The following is a 24429-nucleotide window of genomic DNA, read 5'->3' on the forward strand; positions in this document are numbered from 1 at the left end:
AAGATTGACGACAGCTTTCACTAGTTCCTCCACAGTTTACAGTCTTGACTAAGGGTTAATAAGCTGCACTACAACAAAATAAACGAAAGATTGACGACAGCTTTCACTAGTTCCTCCACAGTTTACAGTCTTGACTAATAAGCTGCACTACAATAAAATAAACAAAAGATTGACGACAGCTTTCACTAGTTCCTCCACAGTTTACAGTCTTGACTAAGGGTTAATAAGCTGCACTACAACAAAATAAACGAAAGATTGACGACAGCTTTCACTAGTTCCTCCACAGTTTACAGTCTTGACTAATAAGCTGCACTACAATAAAATAAACAAAAGATTGACGACAGCTTTCACTAGTTCCTCCACAGTTTACAGTCTTGACTAAGGGTTAATAAGCTGCACTACAACAAAATTAACGAAAGATTGACGACAGCTTTCACTAGTTCCTCCACAGTTTACAGTCTTGACTAATAAGCTGCACTACAATAAAATAAACGAAAGATTGACGACAGCTTTCACTAGTTCCTCCACAGTTTACAGTCTTGACTAAGGGTTAATAAGCTGCACTACAACAAAATTAACGAAAGATTGACGACAGCTTTCACTAGTTCCTCCACAGTTTACAGTCTTGACTAAGGGTTAATAAGCTGCACTACAACAAAATAAACGAAAGATTGACGACAGCTTTCACTAGTTCCTCCACAGTTTACAGTCTTGACTAATAAGCTGCACTACAATAAAATAAACGAAAGATTGACGACAGCTTTCACTAGTTCCTCCACAGTTTACAGTCTTGACTAATAAGCTGCACTACAATAAAATAAACAAAAGATTGACGACAGCTTTCACTAGTTCCTCCACAGTTTACAGTCTTGACTAAGGGTTAAGAAGCTAACTTATCTGTAAATTAGAAATTATGAGAAAATTTAAACGATTATTCCCTTCAAAGGTTTTAAAAACCTTAAATTTTTCACTTATACATCCTTACATTAACCCTGGAGTCGCAGAGGGGATTAATACTCTACTCGGCAATACGGGGCCCAGGACCGATTCCCGCTACGGTCAGGTCAGGTGACAAGGCTCTGGAGGATCTTAACCCTTTACCGTTCAACCATATTTAATTTATTTTCTGAAACAGTATTTGAATAGATTTTATTCCTACAAAAATTAAACCGAAAGTGTATCAAGGCAATACAACCCATCTTCTAAGAAGCGAAAAAACAACCTTAAATTCAGAAGTCATGTATATTCAGCTGGTAAAAAAGCTTTCGAGAAGGCTTTATCCTTAAATGGTACACCAGACAAGTGCATTAAAGTAGTTAGTGCTAGGTGCAAATATAATATTGCTGCAGTTAAGGTAAAAATCTAAGGTTAATAGCTGGTTTCGTATTGAATCAGGAGTTAAGTAGGGCTGTGTTCTATCCTCATTTATATAGATTATGTTGATGGACTTTGTCCTAAGGTACACGTCAAAGGCAATAAGAAAATACGGAATCAAACGGGGAAGTAAAACTCTTCTAGACTTAGATTATGCTGATGATTTGATCATCCTAGACGAAAATCTTAGCACAATGAAGGAATTTTTAGAGGTTTTGGGAGTTCAGAGTGCAAGAATGGGTTGGGAAAATCAATGTTAAGAAGAAAAGGAACTAAGTAAAGGTGAGAAGGTTATGTTGGGTTATGAGAAGGTCGATCAAGTGGGTAGCTTCACTTGCCTAGGTAGTAGTATTAGTAAAGGCGGTGTGTGCAGTTAAGATGCTAATGTGGAATAGCAAAGGCTCAGGGTGTTTTTTTCACAATAAATTTTTTTTTTTTGGAAGAATACGAAAGTAGTCTCCACACCAAGATTAGAATATTTAAAGCTATGGCAGTTTTCAGATATGGTTCTGAAGCGTGGACACTCCAAAATATGGAGAAGTATTTGTTCGGTATTTTCCCCATAAATTGCCTACAATTTATTTTGGGTTTTGTTTTGGGTACCCAAATTGGTATCCAAATTGATTTGGGTACAAGACTGACTGACCATATCTCAAACAGTAAGCTGCATGAGAAATATGAGTTAATCGCCCTTTCAAGGGCTAAAATGAGCCCTTGATCAAGGTGGAGATGGCTACGGATTAAGGATGATAGACTGCCCAAGATCTTTTCTTTCGAGCAACGGTCTAGGGCCATACCAAAAGCAGGTCGCTCCCAGAGGGGACAGGAAGATGTCAAAAGGGAAGATTTTTAGGAAAATAGGAACTTCTTGGAAGACTGGCTTAAATAGATTTGGACGGAGGAGGAATGTGAGTAACTATTATGATTTGGTGACGCGGTGAGTTGTTGGTAGTAGCAGTAGTATTCTATGTTACTGATTTTTCCAAAACTTGAATACTGGCGTATTTACAGATAGATATATAGATATTTATTGCCACAAAAGCCGCATTGAGCCATGGCAAAAACCAAATAGCACAAAATAATAGCGCATGATATTAACACATGTAACAAAACAACAATAACAACAATAACAAATATACAACAATACAACAATAACAAAGAAACAGCAACAATTGAAAAACGAAAACAAACATAATAAGGCACATAATACGATCAAAGTAACAAAATTACACAAAATGTCACAGACATGATCTACTACTACTACTACTAATAACTCACTGCAGCACCAAGCCGCCTGAGGCCAACACAGCTACGCACGCTCCTCCTCCAACCTAATCTATTTAAAGCCTCCCTCTTTACACCCTCCCAGGAAGTTCCCATTTCCTTTAAATCCTTATTTATGACATCCTCCCAACCCAGACAAGGACGACCTGCTTTCCGTGTAGCCCCAGACGGTTGGCCAAAAAGGACAATCTTCGGTAATCTGTCATCCTTCATCCGTAGAACGTGGCCTAGCCATCTCAACCTTTCTTTCATTATAGCCCCAGAAAGCGGGATTGAACCACACTTTTCGTACAACCTACTGTTTGAAATACGGTCAGTCAGCCGGGTACCCAGAACAATCCGTAGGCAATTTCTCTGGAAAACATCTAGTAAATTTTCATCTGCTTTTCGGAGTGTCCATGCTTCAGAGCCATATTTGACCACTGTCATCACTGTAGCTTCCAATATTCTAATCTTGGTTTGTAGGCTTATCTTTCTATTCTTCCAAACTTTTTTTAACTGTGAAAAAACACCCTGAGCTTTAGCTATTCTACTTTTAACATCTTCACTGCTCCCACCATCTTTACTAATAATACTACCAAGGTAACTGAAGCTCCCAACCTGATCAATCTTTTCGTTACCTAAGGTCACCTGTTCATCTTCACTTATTCCTAACCTTAGTGACTTAGTCTTCTTAACATTAATTTTCAAGCCTATTTTAGCACCCTGAACTCGTAAAACCTCTAAAAATTCATTCATTTTGCTCAAACTTTCATCTAATATGCTTAAATCATCAGCATAATCTAAGTCCAGGAGCGTTCTTCCTCGGAAGAATTTGATTCCATTTGATTCCATGGTCTCCAATTGCCTTTCCTGTGCTCCTTAAGACGAAGTCCATCAAAATGATCCATATAAAGGGGGATAGAACACAACCCTGCTTAACTCCTGATTTAATACAAAACCAGTTGCTAACCTCATTTCCTACCTTAACCGCAGCAGTATTATTCTCGTACATAGCGCAAATCACTTTAATGTATTTTTCTGGTATACCATATAACGATAAGACCTTTGTTAACGCTGTTCTATCAACAGAATCGAAAGCTTGCTCATAATCGATACAACTAAGGACCAAAGGTGTTTGACAACGAAGGGACTTCTCAATTATTAACCTAAGAGTGAAAACATGGTCGACACATCCTCTACCTTTTCTAAAACCGCATTGTTCTTCCCTTAAAACTTTGTCTACAGCATGTCTCAGTCTAAAAAGTATCATATTACTCAGTAATTTGCTACCTACAGAGACCAGACTAATGCCTCGATAATTCCGACATTCACTCTTGTCATATTCACAGACATGATCGATATATTCTAAATGCTTTAAAATTACATGGGCCATGACTACAAAAAAAGAAAAAAGAAAATAATTCGAGCGCATCTTATTAATAAATTTCAACATTCTTTTCTTGTCCCGTCTATCGTCCACACTCTGAAAAAATCTTACTTTGTGCATAGCTACACGTACGTACCTACTAACATATTAAAATCTGCTTTACAAATACTATTTTAAATTCCCCCCCCATCCAATCTTTCCCTTTCACGCCAATTCCAAAAATTTCTACCCTCAAATCATTCAATCCTTACAATAGCACATAAAGTGACTAAATCTTCATTTTCTCCGTACATCAGGCAAAAACACAGACTTATTAGGATATTAAGCATAGATTAAAATATGTAATATATATAAAGAAATGAATCGATTTTTAGCACTTGTTTACGTCAAGGTCTTCTTCATTCTCGTGATATACGTGGTTGTTCAAATCTTTGTTTGCTGGACTTCAGTCTGATGGTCCTGACCTTTCAAATATTTATAATTATGAAATGTGGTTGATAATTTCACAAGCATCTTCAAAAAACTTACTTTATGGTCATTATACAAAAATTATGTCAATGTATTTTTTTCGAGAATTAAATAAGTTGATCTTTATATTTTTTTTTTGGCTAATTGGCACCCGCTTTTATTCACTTTTTCTTAACCTGTGTTTTGTATAACCTATATCGTTTTTTTTTAATGCAGCTAGGGGTTCCATAGATAAATGTAACTATTATGTGAGTAACTATTATGATTTGGTGACGCGATGAGTTGTTGGTAGTAGCAGTAGTATTCTATGTTACTGATTTTTCCAAAACTTGAATACTGGCGTATTTACAGATAGATATATAGATATTTATTGCCACAAAAGCCGCATTGAGCCATGGCAAAAACCAAATAGCACAAAATAATAGCGCATGATATTAACACATGTAACAAAACAACAATAACAACAATAACAAATATACAACAATACAACAATAACAAAGAAACAGCAACAATTGAAAAACGAAAACAAACATAATAAGGCACATAATACGATCAAAGTAACATAATTACACAAAATGTCACAGACATGATCGATATATTCTAAATGCTTTAAAATTACATGGGCCATGACTACAAAAAAAGAAAAAAGAAAATAATTCGGGCGCATCTTATTAATAAATTTCAACATTCTTTTCTTGTCCCGTCTATCGTCCACACTCTGAAAAAATCTTACTTTGTGCATAGCTACACGTACGTACCTCCTAACATATTAAAATCTGCTTTACAAATACTATTTTAAATTCCCCCCCCATCCAATCTTTCCCTTTCACGCCAATTCCAAAAATTTCTACCCTCAAATCATTCAATCCTTACAATAGCACATAAAGTGACTAAATCTTCATTTTCTCCGTACATCAGGCAAAAACACAGACTTATTAGGATATTAAGCATAGATTAAAATATGTAATATATATAAAGAAATGAATCGATTTTTAGCACTTGTTTACGTCAAGGTCTTCTTCATTCTCGTGATATACGTGGTTGTTCAAATCTTTGTTTTGCTGGACTTGAGTCTGATGGTCCTGACCTTTCAAATATTTATAATTATGAAATGTGGTTGATAATTTCACAAGCATCTTCAAAAAACTTACTTCATGGTCATTATACAAAAATTATGTCAATGTATTTTTTTCGAGAATTAAATAAGTTGATCTTTATATTTTTTTTTGGCTAATTGGCACCCGCTTTTATTCACTTTTTCTTAACCTGTGTTTTGTATAACCTATATCGTTTTTTTTTAATGCAGCTAGGGGTTCCATAGATAAATGTAAGCATCTAGAATCAATGGCAAATTATGATTTCGTTGCTGCATGTCCTTGTGAAATAAAATTAGACACAATTCAATAGCCCGGGCTCAGCCAACTATTTTTGTAAAGTAAAAACCCTGTCCCGCACCCTACGGGGTGTGACAAAGCCCAAGCCTACACAGAAGCCCAAATCTGCTTTAAAGTACTGGAAAAGTTTCTCGAATTGTCGGAAATAAAGCACGAGTTAGAAACTATCATTTTGTAAAGTTTTTTTTGATTAAAATTAAAGATTTCAAATTAAAAAATTTAGACGCGTCTACGCATTAAATAATAATTTAATGCTACAATTACAATTATAGGTATTTTAAACGTCAAAGACTTAAACTTAACCTTACACCAATGCATAATCATTATCAAATCATTCGTTGTAAACTAAGTCACACACATTTTCTTCATTTATTTTTACAAAACGTGACTTGTTAATAAGCTAGGGACTTAAGCGTAAGATCTTCCAAGTGGGTGGGGGGAGCCTTCAAGGGAGTAAAGCGAAATTAAACAAGGCGGCAAATTATCTAAGTTTACATGAGCGTATGAATGTTTTGTAAGAATAATTATAGCTTGGAGGAGAGAATAGCCGCATCACATGTACAGATACAGTGAAAATAATAAAATAGGCAATCCTTAAAATTACCTTGGTTTTCAGATGGTAATGGTATAACAGGTTCAAGAGGAGCTAGGTCTCTTTGTTCCCAGGCACCAGCGAAAATATTGTCAACATAATTTCCCAGATACCAGTTCACTATCTTGGACATCAGTCCTTTACTTTCATTTTTGGCTCCAACTTCCTTTTTAACCAGGTGGTACGGATATAAAACATCAATGGGGAATTCAACAAACACAGGACCTGAAAATATTCGATCAATTAATTTCACAAAAATTCGAGACAAAACAAATGTCAAAAATACAACATCCCCCCCCCACAGAGTCGGTTGCAGTACAGTTGATCTTGGCAAAACAGAGCCAGAAGCTCAATAACACCTGTCTCAGAGCTGGCGCGGAGAGGGACCAGTCAGTTGACTATATCCCACTGAACATTAAAGGATGTTGGGTAAAAAATTCTTATGTGGTCTCGCTTATGTTATATTTTTCATCACCCTAAAGATTTCACGGCATGGTAAAGTACCAAGGAATATAGCAAATTCAACTACTACAAATATTGAGATGCTTAATTGAGAAATCATGGTCTCTGTTAAGGTGGAGGAGTACATGAATTCATTAGGATACCAACCAGCTCCAAATACTTTACACGATCAAATGCTTTATACTCATCAACGAAACAAGTATAGAAATACGTCTAAAAGACTAAGAACTACAGATCTGTTAACAGGAGAAAATCCAAGAATATCGATACAACGGTCATGGTAGGGAAGATTATTATTAGAAAAAATGTTGAATTGGGATTTGAATGCTACACCCATTCTGCTTTTTGCTGGTATTGCTTCAAATGGAAAATCTTGCTGTATTATTACCATATTACTCACTGCTATAACGATTGCGTTCCCAGCCAACCACGATACCGACTGATGGTACCAAAAAGACTGGGAACATGGAAACAATCAAACAAAAAGTGGAGCAAATAAAAAACTACACATCTCAGAGCTATAAAAATATTCAATTTGCTCGATGATAATGTTCGCTATTTACGTCTATTTTTACACAATTAAATTTTTTTATAATAATTAAAAAATAATTAAATGCAGAAAATGGAGAGTAATATTTCAATAAACTAATAGGAAAATTACAAAAAAAAAAATCATACTGGTAATAACAAAAGTCTAAAACCTTGCTATTATTAGTGTAAACAAGGGTTCTTTGAATTTTTTTCCTTGTACTATTGAAATATTAAATAAACACTACAAGTATTTTTCAACTGAAAATAAAGAGCAACATTAAAACATAAAACAAACAGAAATTATTCAGGAGCAACATTAAAACTTAAAACAAATAGAAATTATATCGCATATGAGGAGGGTTTCCCCCTCCTCAATATCTAGCTACGCTTAAGTTTTTAGTACGTTTAAAAAAGCTTCCAATTCTAATTAAATGGCCTTTGTGTTTCAGGAGTCATGGCAGCAAGTCAAATTCTAGCGTAAAGAACGAGATATTTAAGGGGGAAGGGTATCGAGGAGATTGGAATTCAGAATATATTTAGTTTGGTATAATTCTATTTCAAATTAGAGACTCGGAAAATAAACTTTGCAAAGATGCTCTTAAAAGCCAATTTTCGGCTTATGCGCAAAAACTGACTTGTTATACGCGGTTGCTAGCTAATCTGCCCCAGTGTTCCAGATTAGCACCATTGGAAACCCTAAAACCATCTACAAACCAACGACAGTAGATATGTGCTACTATCTCCCCTTTTTTAACGATAGCCAGTGCAAGAGCAAAGACTATTAACAAAATAATACCACTTTCTTTTTCATCGTGTCGAAATGGACACTGCATGGAAAATACAAGACATTAGAGGGAAATAAGAAAAATCTCGATAGTTCGGAAAAGCACTGGCATAGCCATATCCAGAAAATAGGGTGGGGGTTGTTCCCAGGTTTAAATACCCCGCTCTAAAAAAAAGTAGTCTAGCTTGTAAGACAGTACAAAGAATACATGTAAACAAAAATTTGCTATTCTTTGTTTATTTTTAACACCCCACCCCCGGAAAGTAAACCATGTATACGCCCTTGAGAAGAGGTCTGATATATGCACAAGTGCCTGACCACAGATATAATTACATTTAAAGGAACAGAATTCCCCCTATAGCTTTCTAAGAGTATCTTGGCTGTCAGAAGCCATAAAGTGTTTCCAGCAATTAACAAGTAACTAATGAGCCGACCATTGTGATTCTTAGGACACAACTTTTGCAGCACATGGTAAGTAGCAGGGACACAGTTCATCTATTTTTTTTACCATTCAAAATCCATACATAAGAGATATTTATGTCTCATCAACGGCTAGACTGATTGACTTCAACATGTACATATGCCTCGGCTACGTGGGAACTTCGAATTCTGCCTTATGGAAACGTTTGGAAATAGGAATCAGGGCATGGTGGTAGTTTTGGCAATCTCTTATATTTGATAATGCCATCATTTTAGCAAAGGGTAGAGTCTGTCTAGGATATACTATAGACTAAAAAAATCTGTGAAAATGGGACCCAAATTAGTTCTTTTTTTTTGCTTACTCATATAGCTGGAAGTTTAATAAAAGATAACCTCTACCAAAAGCAAAAGGTATACAGTAGAGGGGTCCAACCGATCAAGTTATTGGCAAATGATTTTTTTTTTTTTTTGCTTATGTATCTTCAGTTTTGTCCAAGAACATTTACATGCATGTAGCCTGTTACAAGCAAGAATATCAAAAGCATTTGGTCTTTACAGAAAAAATTCAAGAGAATCGAAAACAATTCATGACATAATTTTATATTTTCTTGTGATTACCTATCAGTATGACTTAGACTTAGGTCCTCCCACGCCTGAAGGCGCATAAGGCAGCAACAGTGGTTCGCCACGACGACCTGTCTTGAGCACTCGACCAAAGATCCTCCATCGAAGACCTCGCCAATTTCGCCTCCTTCTCCAACATCCTGGCAATGGTCATTTTGAGTCTTCCTGACTTGCGGAGGCCAGGGGGTGTCCAACACCATATGTCATGAGGCAGCCTTCCATCACTCATTCGTACCATGTGCCCCCAATACATCCATCGTCGCTTTCTAATGAAATCAAGCATGGGAGTTTCTACTTCAATTTTCTCACTGTTGACCAGGAGTCCTTCAGCTAAGTCAGGAATGACCGCATTTGACATTGATTTATTCTTGTTAGCGTTTATGGGGAGTCCAACAGCATTTGCCACACGCCCAAGTTCATTTATATTGTGTTATATTGCTTCTGATTCATGAGCAAAGAGTGCAATATCGTCCGCAAACCCACCATCACGAAGTTCTCTCAGTAGGTTTAGTTGTAGACCCAACTGAAGCTACATCCACAAAGCACAAAAACTATGATTATCGCAAATAATAGTGGCGATAGAATGCAGCCCTGCCTTACACCTGACTTAACGGTGAACCAGTCCGTTAAGCCACCCTCTGTTTGTAATGCGCACATAACGTCGAGGTATAGCACTTTAATTATATTTACAATTTTGATCGGGATCCCGTAATGCGTTAAAATTTTCCACATGGTCTCGCGGTGTATCGAATCGAAGGCCTTGAGAAAGTCTATAATTACTGTGAGTAGTTGATCTTACCATTGATCTTACCATTCATTAGATTCTTCGAGCAGGACTCTCAGGCTAAACATTAGGTCACAACACGGTCTGTTTTGGCGGAATCCATGTTGTTCATCTCTCAGAACTTTCTCCACTTTACTTTGAGTTCTACTAAGAATAATTTGGCACAAAACCTTGCTGCCAACTGACCGTAAAGCGATGCCTCTCCAATTATCATATTTAGTCGTTTGTCTTTTTTTTGAAGAGTTTGACAATTACTGCCTTTGACCATTCACTCGAGACTTTTTCATCATCCCAAACACGCGACAAAAGTTCAAACATGGGCATTGCTAGGGCGCTTCTACCATATTTCAACAGTTCTGGGGGTATGCCATCGTTGCCGGATTTTTTTCCGTTTTCAAGGTCTTTAGAGGCTCTTTTACTTCACTCAGCAAGAGAGGTCCAGAATATATTCGAAGATCGAACAATGTTTCTTGAGGGATACTTAACGAAGTTGTGGGAGGCATCTGATTTAATGCCTCACTGAAACGCTCCATCCAGCGTTGGATTATGTCATCCGTCTGGGTTAATAAGATGCCTTCTTTGTTTTCAACTTGGGTCGAAAAAGCCTTCGAAATACCTGCAAGCTCCTTCGTTATAGCGTACACAGTGCGACTATCTCCCCGCCTTTCGGTTACTTCAGCCTGATCAGCCATAGTTTCGAGGTACACCCTTTTATCATTCCTAGTCCATGTTTTGACTTGTTTATTGAGACGCTTATACTGCGCTTTTAGAACATCTAGATATTCTCTAGTTCATGTCGTGTTATGCTCATGCCTATCTACGAGAATTTTAACTTCAGCCCTTTGATCAATGATATCCCAGGTACTTTCAGATATCCACTGCTCTTTCTTCTTCCTGTTATATCCCACAACTTCTTGTGCCACCTCCTTCAGGGATTCGACAATCTTTCTCCATTTATTATCAATTGACAACTCGTCCCTTAGCAAGGAAAACTTATTTGACAAAGTAGATGTATACTTTTGTAATATATACGGGTCCTGCAGTTTTCTCACATTGGATGTTTTTACTTACCGCTGGGGCTTTATGACAGCTTTTAGTTTCAGCTTAAACTTAGCAAAAACAAGTTGATGGTCGGAATAGCAGTCGGCACCTCGAAAGGTCCTAACATCCTCTAAACAATGTCGCCAATGCTTGACAATTAAAATATGGTCTATTTCATTTCTTGTTACGCCATCTGGCGAGTTCCTAGTATATTTGTGTATTTGTTTATGAGGGAGCCATGATGCGCCGACAATAAGTTCATGAGTCGCACAGAAGTCAATTAAACGTATGCCATTATCATTGATTTCCCCCAGTCCATGCTTACCAAGCATAGCTGGGGCATCGGAGGCATCACTTCCAACTTTAACGTTAAAATCCCCACAAATAGTCACGATATCATGCCGATACGCTTTAGCAACAACATTTGACAACACACGATAAATATCATCTTTGGTCAGATCACAGGTATCATTGGTTGGGGCATACACAACAATAACTGTAAATTTGGCCTGAGAAGTGGCAAAGCGAGCACGAAGGATCCACTCATCAATAGGTTTCCAGTCCACTAGGTATTTTTTGGCCCAACTGCTTAATGCCATTCCATCACCTACCTCTTTTCTAGTTTCAAGTCCAGAATACAAAATATGGTACGTCTCACTATTCAAAGTACCAAAACCGGTAAGTCTGGTCTCAGAGAGTCCAGCAATCTCAATACGGATCTTATCAAGGGTCCTCATAGCACTGTTGAGTAATCGGTTTATACCGTGGCGGGTTACTAGACCCGACCAACCCTCCTCCTTTTTCTATGCTTGGGACTGACTGATCAGTATGATTACATAGTTTTTTTTTTGTATCATAAACTATCAGTTTTAAAACTTTGGTGGTTCAATAGATATTTTTTTCTAGGAATGAATATGACATTTTAAGAAATCGATCGTTCAATGAACCTTTTCTCTGTGATCTCTACTCAATATATGCCAATATCAAAATATTTACTTTATAAAAATCCAAAATTATCTATTTTATTTCAGTTGATCAAGTTTTTCAAAAGCATGTTTAGTTTATTTTATCGTATTAATGAATGGCAATGAATACAAATACCTGTGTCAGAAAAATAATAATTTCTAAGGTGCAGCTTTTTCTATTTTGGCTCACAAAATTGGTTTATATTTTTGCACTATAAATTTCAAAAAAAAATTATTTGTTACTGCTGGCTACATCAAACCGAACTATACCCATTTTTTTTTCTACAATCATCATGTTTTTGTGCCTCTTGCCATAGTCATCAAATAAATTAGAAAACTGATATAACAGTGACGACAGCGGTCAAGAATCGTTCAGAATGTGTGTGCTCCGGAAGACGAAGGAAGACTTATTGAAAATTTTCGAGTGGAACTGCAACCAACAGTTTTGGGTACTGGTTTGACATGCCGTATTTCAAACAGTAAGCTGTGGTACAAATGTGGTTCTACATCATTTCCAAAGTCAAGATGGTCTAGGACGCGCTCTGCAGATGACGATTGACATATTACCAAATATCGTGCTTCTCGACGATTCTTTTAGGACAAAACAAAAAAGATGGCATCGAAAATTGAGTACAAGAGGTCGTAAGAAAGGATTTGAGGGAAACTAGAAGTTCTTGAGAGGAGGTAAGGTGAGAGAAATTGAATAGAGGTAAGGTGATGGGGAGTTGGGTGAGCAGCTGCTTTGACCTCAGGCAGCTTTATGAGAGAGTTATTAGTAGTGGTAATTGAATAAGTTATTAGCGCTGTAATCGTGCAAAATTTTGATTTTACATGCAAGTGCGACTGTATTGTTACTCGGTATAATTATAAGAAAAAGTAGAAATATATTGTTTATTATATGCAAATAAGTAATCTTGAGCCTTGATCGCATAGCTTTTATGACTGATCCAAATCAACTTCAAGAAAAATGTCGATAAAGCAATATAGAGCAAAAATTGTCCTAAATACAGGGTAGAGGCTGTTGTTGTCCCTCAATAACTCCTGATATTCAAAAGATTTTTGATAGTTTGCAGAAAATGGCATATTTTTATATTTCTCTTAAGAACTTGAAACTGTCTCCATCTTTATTAAATTGACAAAGCAACTGAAGTTACCAATAGGGCATCGTTCGCCTTAGTGAATTTCCAGTAAGGCACAAGCGATTCCTTTAACGTTACGAGAAAGATTAAAGGGCTAACGATGCCCTTCAATGCGCAGTAGCTTTTTATTCTTTGAAGTTCTAAAGTTGATCTTCACTTGTTTTATCTTTATTTGGAAACTCACAGGAAAGTCCAACCCCAGTTGTAAGACGCGTGGGCACCCACACAAGGGAATGAGAGCGGCTCTTTTTAGACGCCTAGAGTTTTATTGAGGGTGAATAAAGAACAAAGGTCTAAGGTGAGATCTTCGTTTGTCCTAAATAGACTAGTTTTCTTTTTTTTTATGATTAAGCCTAGATACGTCTATTTTACGCTAATCAACGCTTACTATACAGATCAACACGCTTAAACGTTTTGCTATGAAAACAGAAAGAGTGTTTCAAATTAAGAACAATTTTATAGAAAAAGGGGGAGAGTGGGAGCATCATAGTATGCTTTCTAAAATCTTGAATGAAAATGGGATAAAAGTTACAATTCTGTGAAGAAGGGGATTTCTAATAGTTTCACAATTAAAAAACTCTAAAAGGTGACCCTTGCTCTTGAAGGGTTCACTTTCCTCAATATCCAATAAAGACAGGCGTACCCTAGGATAGTAGTATTAATGCCTACGCTTTTCATTATCTACACAAATGACAAGAGAAAACCTTGTGAGCCTTCTACATCACTTTGCCGATGACACCACAACACATGTAGTCATCCCAAAACATTAAGAGCCAATCAAACCCTCCCCACACCTATAGACAGATCGTTTGGAAACTAAAAAGAGGACCAATACCTGGATGTTCACATTCAAAGCATTGAAAACAAAAGAGCTGATGATCTGCCGATCAAAAGTACCAGACATACACCCCAACTTCATATATTCGTCTCCTCAGAATCCATTTCTCCGTCAATCTCTCTTGAAAAACAAACCTTGATTGGGTGAGATCCTCCAGCGAAAGATGGCTGAACCCTTTACAGAAAAAACTTTCACTCAGCTAGAATATCTCACTTTACAAGTCTTGCATCAGGCCCATTGCTAAGTGGGGTTGCCCAATGTATGTTGGTGTTCAAAAACGATGTTTACACAACTACAAAAATCAAAACAGGGCTAATAGGGCAAGATTAGTCCTTTTCCACGATTGTCTTCAGTCTGTTAATGAGAGGTTTGATGTGGCGTCGATGGCTGTTTTCTACAAGTAATTAAATTCAGCTCTTCCTCTAGAGTTTTCTCGTACTGTGGCCCCAATGGTGCAACCAAAAGGACAGATACATAGGTACACAGCTCGATCCAATTATCTCGAGGCCAGCAAACCAAGAGTATTTGAAGAACAGCTTCATTCGACCTTGTACTTCGATCTGGAAGATATCCCTAAAAGTTTTTCCGTTGACTCTTTCAAAAGAATACTCAGCGGTCATCTAAAAACTCAAATAAAATACTAGCGGTGATCCAGATATTTTATACGTGGTGCCACAAATTCCAGAACAAAAAAAAAATCTACAAAAAAATCATAAAAATGACTAGCGACATCTGACATTTCTCTTCCAGAGAAGCTCTTTGGCTTCAGTGATCGATCATCTGTCTCAATTTACAAACGCAAAATTGTCTTACCTGGGGTGCCGGACTGAGCAATCTGAATAGCAGTTCTTAATATTGGAGCAATGTCTCTAACAGTGTCGACTGTTGCAGAAAACTTGCAGAGTGACTTGAAAAGTCCAATCTGATCAATATCTTGGAGTGCTCCTCTCCCTTTGAGAATGGAAGCTGCAGCACCACCTAATAAAACAAAGTTAAAAAATATATAATATTTGAAACACCACAAGCTAGGAAAATAAATATATTATACGTCATTTTACTACAACTAATTTCTATATTTCTCACGAGGCATGACAATATCTTAAATCTTTCCTTTTCTCATTTTTTTTTAAATTGGTATTATAATTACTACTTCTTTCTGAATTTTCCCAAATAAAAACCAACAAACTTTACGATAAATTAAAAATAAAAGTTCCAAATGTAAAAATTAAAAAGATTTAAAACAAAAAATAAAATAAAAAGGGAATTAAATATAATACACGGTCATTACGAAAACAATAATAAACCGTTGCACCTAAGGTCGCACCTGCGACCTTACACTGATACAAATCATTTGTCTATACATGCCAGTTTTAGAGTTCCAGCAAACAAACTTATGCTACAATTTTTGACACATGATGACAGTGTCTTTTTGACTGTTGGTTTTCCCCCTAGTTTTCCCAATATCTAAGACGAAAGCATAAGACTAGGATTGTTAAAACCTGAGTAATAACTCGTATGTTTTGATGTTTGATGGTCCTCTTCAAGTATCCTCTAGTGACCGTGGTGCTGCAATATCACCCAAAGATAATAACAAAATTTGGAACTAGCTTTAATTAAGTCAAACAGTTCGTGATAACGAACTGTAGTAAGGAGCGACCCAGCTCGAAAGTAGCCAAAACTCTAAAAAACGGAATTTCCATACCAATATATACATCAAAAGAATCTAATTTTTATGCTGATTTAAAATATATAAGTTTTCATCAAGTTTAGTCTTACCCATCAAAAGTTACGAGTCTAAGAAAATTTGCCTTATTTTCGAAAAAAAGAGATACATCCCCTAAAATTCATTGAATCTTTAACTTTAATTTCAACTTAAAATGAACAGAAATTATTACGTATATGAGGGGGTTCGTCCCCTCCTCAATACCTTGCTCTTTACGCTAAAGTATTTTTTAGTAATTTCATAAGACCTATTTATTCTAATCAAACGGCCTTAGTGATTCAGGGGTCACTCTTAAAGAATTGGAACAAAATTCGAACTTTAATGTAAAGAGGAAGCGAACCCCCTTTTATAAGTAATGAAAATATACGAACATAGAAGTTCGTTACGTAAGTTAATTTGTACCTTACCCATATTTATTACTAATAAAAACGTTCGGAAATAAAGTAAAAAGGCCCCTTTTTTCCTCCAAATTCTCCGACCAAAACTTAGAAAAAGCCATTTAGCCAAAAAAAAAAAAAATAATAATAAGCAAATTGCATTTTAATTGTTCATGTGCGATGAACCTGTATTAATTCAAAAACGTTTAGAAATTAAATAAAAAAAAATGTTTTTCACAGAAAGTAAGGAGCAACGTTAAAACTTAAAACAAACAGAAATTATTCCGCATATGGAAGCGGCTGTCCCCTCCTCAACGCCCGCTCTTTACGCTAAAATTCGACTTTTTCCCACAACTCTACTTTTTAAAACAGTAAAAAAAAATTAGCGTAAAGAGCGGAGCGTTGAGGAGGGGACAGCCCTTTTCATAGACGGAATAATTACTCTTCGTTTTAAGTGTTAATGTCGCTCCTTACTTTCAGTTTAAAAAATTGTTTTTTTATTTAATCTTATTTACTAGGTTTTGATTTTTTTTTTTTTTTAATTGAAACTGAAGTAGAAAAAAAAAGTAAAATGAAGTAGAAAACCTTAAATAGCCTTAAATATTTCCGCAGGAAGTACTTTGTGTCCAATTAGTACGATTTTTTTTTTTTTTTATTGAAATTCAGAAAGTTGACAATCAAATAAAATTCAGTACAGTCTCACCGCTTACAAACCTTACGGAATTTAAACGAGGATAGACTGCCCACGTTGAAAACAAAATATTTGCTGAGGAGAAACAACTTGGCGAATTTCAGTTCCGGTAGATATTTTGGAACATTGGTTTTAGCCATAAGGCAACTCTTATTCTGACATTTCTTAAGTTACGACAAAAAACAGTAAATTTTGTTAAGCAGAATAGCAACGTTTGTCGCTGCATACATTCTAGTTGGTGTGCCTCATTGAAAATAATTTTCGTCATTTCTTCCAAAAAAATTCCTTAAAAAAGAAAAAGAATATTTCCTTGAATATCCCGTCATCTGCATATGATCTTGTTAAATATAATCAGATATTAAATCATGTTACGATAAAGTTATCAACAACAGGGAATAGCCATTATTTAACATTTGAATATTGTTTATTTGAATTATTTGCATACTTTTATTAATATATAATAAATTTTCAAACGTATGTAATAGTAGAATCCCACTTCAAACTTACCATTCTTGCTAATAGTTCTTGAATTAAAACCTAATTTGATAAATGCCCTTTTCCTGAATTTTTTTCCTGAAAAATTTTACAACGATTTGGCAACTTACCCATAAGAAGCACCGGAGTTTCGGCCATTTGGCAGTTCTTAATAGCGGTGATGGTATTGGTTAACCCGGGCCCTGCCGTCACAGCCGCTACACCGATGCCACCAGTCAACCTTGCAACAGCGTCAGCAGCAAAAACAGCAGATGCCTCAAAGATATTAGACCCTGTTATTACTAGTCAAACTACTTGAAATCTTTCTTCTCTATGACAAAAATACAATTATTTTAAGTTCAATAAAAAAATAAGCACCATCAGGAGTATATGGATATTTTCAAACTTCTTGCCATTCAAATCAGAGTAACATCAAGAGCAAGCTTGGTATATCTTTGATTGATGGAACCGATTAACTGCTTAATACCTTATTTTTCTATAGGAAAAATTATGTGTTTTAAGCTCTCTGAACAACTAAACTTCTTCAGACACATTTGTAATTGTCAGCTTCTTTCTCCTTCAATCAGAGAACGACAGCAAAGGGCATCGGGCATAACAGACGTTGGGGCTGGCGTTTACCCCCCACCCCCATCCGGAAAATACCCCCGTGAATAATACTCCCTTCGGACCCCCTCCCTACCCCCGTGGATTGCTTTCTAAATTTGATAATTTTATTTGAGTCTTGCTTATTTTTTATTTTCTGTGGGGGGGGGAGGAATTTTGATACTGATGGATTATACGCTACTCATTCAAGTTTACGCTGCACAAAACTCGAGAATAAACCGGTTTCATCGTCAGTTTCTTTCAGCTTTAGGTGAGACAAGACAAAGACAAGTGACAGAATAGATGGGAAATACATAATTTAAGCTATATATTTGCACATAAGGGGGGCATAAAGCATTTGTACAGTTTCAAGTGAAAAAACAATTCTTACTCCATAATATGCAGAACAATTGTACCTAACACATTTTGAATGCAGATCCGCTATACTTTACAATACATACTTTGTAATTTCTGTTCATTTTGAGTTTCATTTACTTACTAATGGTGATTTGTGGTAGTTTTACAATTGGAAGATACGAAAAATCAACTCATAGAATTTGACAATGCTTTCTTCCGTAAAACCTTAAAAAAAGAATTCGTTGGTTCCAAAAGCCAACTATGATTTCAGAGGACATAAACCTTCTTAAACATTTGTGGCCATATGTTTTTAGCTTAATTTTGATGACTTCAACCATATTTTTTTCTTCATTCTTTTAATTTGGTGGCAGAAACTGCCAAAAATTGCAGAAGTTAATATAGATGTCTTTTTAATAAAATGGATTTGCTTTTTTTATTTTTAATATACTTACAGTTTGTAATTTCTCTTTATCCCTTTCCTTAGCGACTTCTTAACAAAACTAAGAAAACCACAACTAAAATAAAATTCTCAAATTTGGAAAACCCAATTTTCCACACGGTGTATTTTCTGCAGAGAGTATTGACCAGGGGTTGTTTTCCCGAGGAAATTTCCCGGGGGGTAAACGCCCAGAACCGTCAGACGTATTAGAGAGAGTAGGTTTAAGTATCGTTAGTCAAACAACTTACGATCTTACTTCTCTCTGATAACAAATTAAATAGATAAGAAAACCCAAAACAAAGCATCTGCAAGCATCTTTGAATATCATGAAACTTCTTTCTTATTCTATTAAATAAAAAAACTAGTTTTTTTTACTGAAAGTAAGGAGCGACATTAAAACTTAAAACGAACAGAAATTACTCCGTATATGAAATGGGTTGTCCCGGGTTGTCCCCTCCTCAACGCCTCACTCTTTACGCTAAAGTTTTTAATTGTTTAAAAAGTAGAACTGTTGCAAAGATTCAAACTTTAGCGTAAAGAGCAAGGGACTGCGGAGGGGACAACCCATTTCATATACGGAGTAATTTCTGTTCGTTTTAAGTTTTAATATCGCTCTTTACTTTCAGTTAAAAAAAACTAGTTTTTTTTTTAAATTAATTTCTGAACGTTTGTGAATTAATGCATGTTTTATTTTGGCTCTCCGCACATAAATTATTAAAATGAAATTTGCATATTAATTCTCATTTTGGATAAATGGCTTTCTCTTAGTTTTGATCAGACGATTTTGAGAAATGAGGGGCGGGGAAGGAGGCTTAGTTGCTCTCCAATTTTTCAGTTACTTAAAAAGGCAACTACAAGTTTAGATTTTTAACGAACGTTTTTATTAGTTAAAAATATACGTAACTTAAGAATTAACTTACGTAACAAACTTTTATATTCTTATATTTTATTATGTATATGAGGGGGTTTGTCCCCTCGTTAATACCCCACTCTTTACGCTAAATCTTAAGTTTAGTCCCAATCCTTTGAGAACGAACCCTGAATCAGAAAGGCCGTAGAATAAATAGTTGAAATTACTAAAAATACTTTAGCATAAAGAGGGAGGTATTTATCTCCTCCTAAATACCTCGCTCTTTATGTTAAAGTATTTTCGAACCCCTCAAATGCGTAATAATCTCTGTTCATTTTAAGTTTTAATGCTACTCCTTACTTTCAATTGAAAAAACGTTTTCATGTTTGTTTTTTCATTTTTTTTTATAGTAATGCTAGAAAATCCCGCGCCCTTTTCATTGAATTTCTCTTCCCCTATGACATATTCCTCCAAGAAAAGATCCTCCCATATAGCCCCCCTCCCCTCAGCCCCACCCCCAAACCAAAAAATCCCCCTGAAAACGTCTGTACACTTCCCAATAACCATTACTGTATGTAAACGCTGATCAAAGTTTGTAACTTGCAACCCCTCCCCCAGAAACTGTGGGGGAGTAAGTCATCACCAAAGACATAGTTATTATGGTTTTCGACTGTGCGGAACAAAATGGCTATCTCGAAATTTTGATCCGTTGACTTTGGGGAAAAAATGAGCGTGAAACGGGGCCTAGGTGCCCTTCAATTTTTTTGGTCACTTAAAAAGGGCACTAGAACTTTTCATTTCCGTTAGATTGAGCCCTCTTGCAACACTCTACGACCACTTGGTCGATACGAAGACCCCTGGGGAAAAAAATAAATAAAAAAAAAATAATAAAAAATAAACACGAACCCGTGATTTGTCTTCTGGCAAAAATACGAAATTCCAAATTTTTGTAGATAGGAGCTTGAAATTTTTGATATAGGGTTCTCTGATACGCTGAATGCGATGGTGTGATTTCCGTTAAGATTCTATGAATTTGATGAAACTTACATATTTAAAATCAGGATGAAAATCCGATTCTTTTGATGTATCTTTTAGCATCAAAATTCCGTTTTTTAGAGTTTCGTTTACTATTGAGCCGGGTCGCTCCTTAATACAGTTCGTTAAAACGAACTGTTTGATCAGCACTATATAAGGAACAAGCATGGCAGTTATACTTAAAAGTATTAAGGCTAATTTTAGCCAATCAAGCTGCTTACGGAAACATTCTACAGATGAAGGATGACAGATTACCAAATATATGATAACCATAAATGGCCAAACGAAAAGCATGTCATAGAAGAAGATTTTTAGGAAGGACTTAATATAAATACAACTTAACAGATTTTCCCAGGCTCTTAACTTTTGATGACAAAGACTAAATTTGATGAAACTTACATATTTAAAATATAATATATATTTATATTTCATCACGTAACTAAGTTATGTGATAATGTTTTAGAATCTAATTCTCGGCACATCGGCAAGAGGCGATAGAGTTGTTTTTGTTCTTGATAAATGTTATCAAAAACTGAAAACGAACAGAAATTACTCCGTATATTAAAGGGGCTTTTCCTCCTCAATATATATAATTATATATTAGGTTATTAGGTAAATATATTACAAATATATTAAATAGATTACCAAATATATGATAACCATAAATGGCCAAACGAAAAGCATGTCATAGAAGAAGATTTTTAGGAAGGACTTAATATAAATACAACTTCTTGTGAGGATGTAAAGAGGAAGGCTTTGGATAGATTGGGATGGAGGAGCGTTCGTAGCTATGTTGGTCTCAGGTAGCAGGCTACTGCAGTGAGTTAGTAGTAGTGGCTGTCACAATTGCCCTATTATAATAGAAAATTGTGCTAATTCTTTTTTTTTTAATGGCTATTATGAACAAACCATTGAAAATGAAACAGCACACACAAAAATACTAACATACCTAATCAGCAATATTTTATTTGTGTTTTTTGAGTGATTTACACAAGGGTAGTTGGTTATCTTTTTACTGTGAAAAAAATGCCAAACCCAAAAGACTAACGAGCAACATTTTCAGTGATATACAATATACATCCTCTTTCTTTTCTTTCGTGACCATACTTCTGCGCTGTGTTTACTTATATTTGGATACTACTACTCCAAGTAACAACTCCCTTTAGCACCAAACCACCTATTTTAGGTAAAAATCTATTGACCTTACCTCATGTCTTGTGTCGACAACCCTTATCGAGTTTCTCTCGGCAGCAACTAAAATTGGTGAAATATGTCCTCCCACAAGAGTGAAAATGAACTTCACGTCATGCTTACGCAGCACATCAGCAACAATTTCTCCACCAAATCTTTTTGATTCAAATTCAGGCTATATAAAGAAAAAGCCATGAAATAGGATTTTAAAATAAACAACAATGAGGACTTTATAGTTACCAGGAAAAATGCCATACATACTAGATAATATATATATATATATATATATATATATATATATATATATATATATATATATATATATATATATATATATAATGAAAAGAGAAATCACCAATGCTACAGCACAAAAAAAAAAAAAAAAAAAAAAAAAAAAAAAAAAAAAAAAAAAAAAAAAAAAAAAAAGAGACAGAAGGAGAAAAGGAAGACTGTTTTCCTAAACTAGTGATTAATATAGACCAGCACTTGAATGAGGCCTTAACCCTACTCATCCATACAATCACATAGGTCAAACGGCATAACCACACACAATCAACCATAAAGAATAATCCATGGACAGGCAGTCATGTCGTCAATAAGTATAAGTCGTCATTTACCAAACAATAGAAAAAATAATATAGAAATAATATAGACAAATATATATATATATATATATATAATATATATATATATATATATATATATATATATATATATATATATATATATATATATATATATAATATATATATATATATATATATATATATATATATATATATATATATATATATATATATCTCAAAGCTCTTATTTTAAATCCTGACCGGATCTGGTGACATTGGGGGAAGTTTGGGGTGGGGAGACCTAAAATGATGGGAAACGCTTAGATTGGACGGATTGGGATGAAACTTGATTGGAAAAATAAGCAAAAGTCTTGCATACGTAATTTACATAATTGGAACTGATCCGCTCAATTGCGGGGGGGGGGGGTAATATATATATATATATATATATATATATATATATATATATATATATATATATATATATATATATATATATATATATATATATATATATATATATATATATATATATATATATATATATATATATATATATATATATATAAAGTTCTTTCAATTCAAAGCAACCTTTTTTACGAAATGAACGGTCTAAAAACTAGATCTATTGCAGGCTTTCTTTGTTTATGCATGTCAAAATCCAGACATGAATCTAATTGATTCAAAAGAACAATTAAAAAATAAGAATAAAATAATTACTGCTAATTTCGGTACTAATGTGTTTATCTTCTAGTGAATATTATGTATCATATTTGATATCATATGTTATAAGTTATTTGGTCTTGGTTTATCTATAAATGGAGTTAATGTTCATACATTCATTTTAAAAAGGACTTAATCAAACTGACATTAACAAATTATCAGGAGTTCGATCCTAATAAATCATGTGTTCTATATTGAGTCTTCTGTTTATTGTTCTTCAAGACTGTGCAAAGAAATCAAAACCTTTAATGCTAAACTCTTAAAGGATCAAAGCTAAATTTCGTCAGAATGGCTTTATAAACACATGTCTATTATTATTTTTATTGTTTGAGGTTTGATGCGTTCGACCAATAGGTCATATGCGTCCATATTACTTGATTTTTTTTGTGCCATATCTAACCACTAGCTGGCTTAGGAGTCACTTAAGTCGATATTCACTGAATTTGTTTATGTATCACTTATCTTGCTATTACTAATAATAACTAACTAATAACTCACTGCAGCACCAGGCTGCCTGAGGCCAACACAGCTACGTAGGCTCCCTCCTCCAACCCAATCTATTCAAAGTCCCCCTCTTTACACCCTCCCAGGAAGTTTCCATTTCCTTTTAAATCCTTATTTATGACATTCTCCCACCCGAGATGAGGACGACCAGCTTTCCGTTTAGCCCTAGACGGTAGGCCGAAAAAAACAATCTGGTTGTATCCTTTATCCGCAGACCATGGTCACGCCATTCCAACCTTTCTTTCATTATAGCCCTAGAAAGCGGGATTCAACCGCATTGTTTGTACAGCCTACCGTTTGAAATATGGTCAGTTAGCTGGGTACCCAGAACAATCCTTAGGCAATATCTCTGGAAAACCTCTAGTAAATTTTCATCCGCTTTTCGCAGCGCCCATATATCACAGCCATATTTGATCGCTGTCATCACTGTAGCTTCCAACATTCTAATCTTTGTTTGCAGACTTATCTTCCTATTCTTCGAAACTTTTTTTAACTGTACAAAAACACCATGAGCCTTGGCTGTTCTACTTGTAGCATCTTCACTACTCCCACCATCCTTACTGATAATACTACCAAGGTAAGTGAAGCTGCCCATCTGATCAATCTTTTCGTTAATCAACGTCAACTTTTAATCTTCATTTATTCCTAGCCTTAGTGACTTATTCTTCTTAACATTAATTTTCAAACCTATTCTAGCACCGTGAATCCGCAAAACCTCTAAAAGTTCATTCATTTTACTCAAACTTTCATCTAATATGCTTAAATCATCGGCATAATTTAAGTCCAGGAGAGTTTTTCCTCCCCATTTGATTCTGCTGTCTCCCATT

The 24429-nt window shown here is 35.2% G+C and overlaps 1 protein-coding gene across 3 annotated transcripts in view; it reads right to left on the bottom strand.

Moving 5' to 3' along the window:
* The window catches only part of LOC136043962 (2-hydroxyacyl-CoA lyase 2-like), a 64689-nt gene that overhangs the window by 31267 nt on the left and 8993 nt on the right, over window positions 1–24429 (bottom strand). For all 3 annotated transcript variants that reach the window (XM_065729038.1, XM_065729039.1, XM_065729040.1), the window contains exons 3-6: window positions 21826–21984; window positions 17466–17610; window positions 14883–15047; window positions 6494–6706 (exon numbers count right to left, since the gene is read on the bottom strand). In XM_065729038.1, coding sequence (XP_065585110.1) covers window positions 6494–6706; window positions 14883–15047; window positions 17466–17610; window positions 21826–21984 — 682 coding nt within the window. The remainder of the gene's footprint in view (window positions 1–6493; window positions 6707–14882; window positions 15048–17465; window positions 17611–21825; window positions 21985–24429) is intronic.

Source organism: Artemia franciscana, chromosome 2, assembly GCF_032884065.1.
Source record: "Artemia franciscana chromosome 2, ASM3288406v1, whole genome shotgun sequence".
NCBI classification, from domain to species: domain Eukaryota; kingdom Metazoa; phylum Arthropoda; class Branchiopoda; order Anostraca; family Artemiidae; genus Artemia; species Artemia franciscana.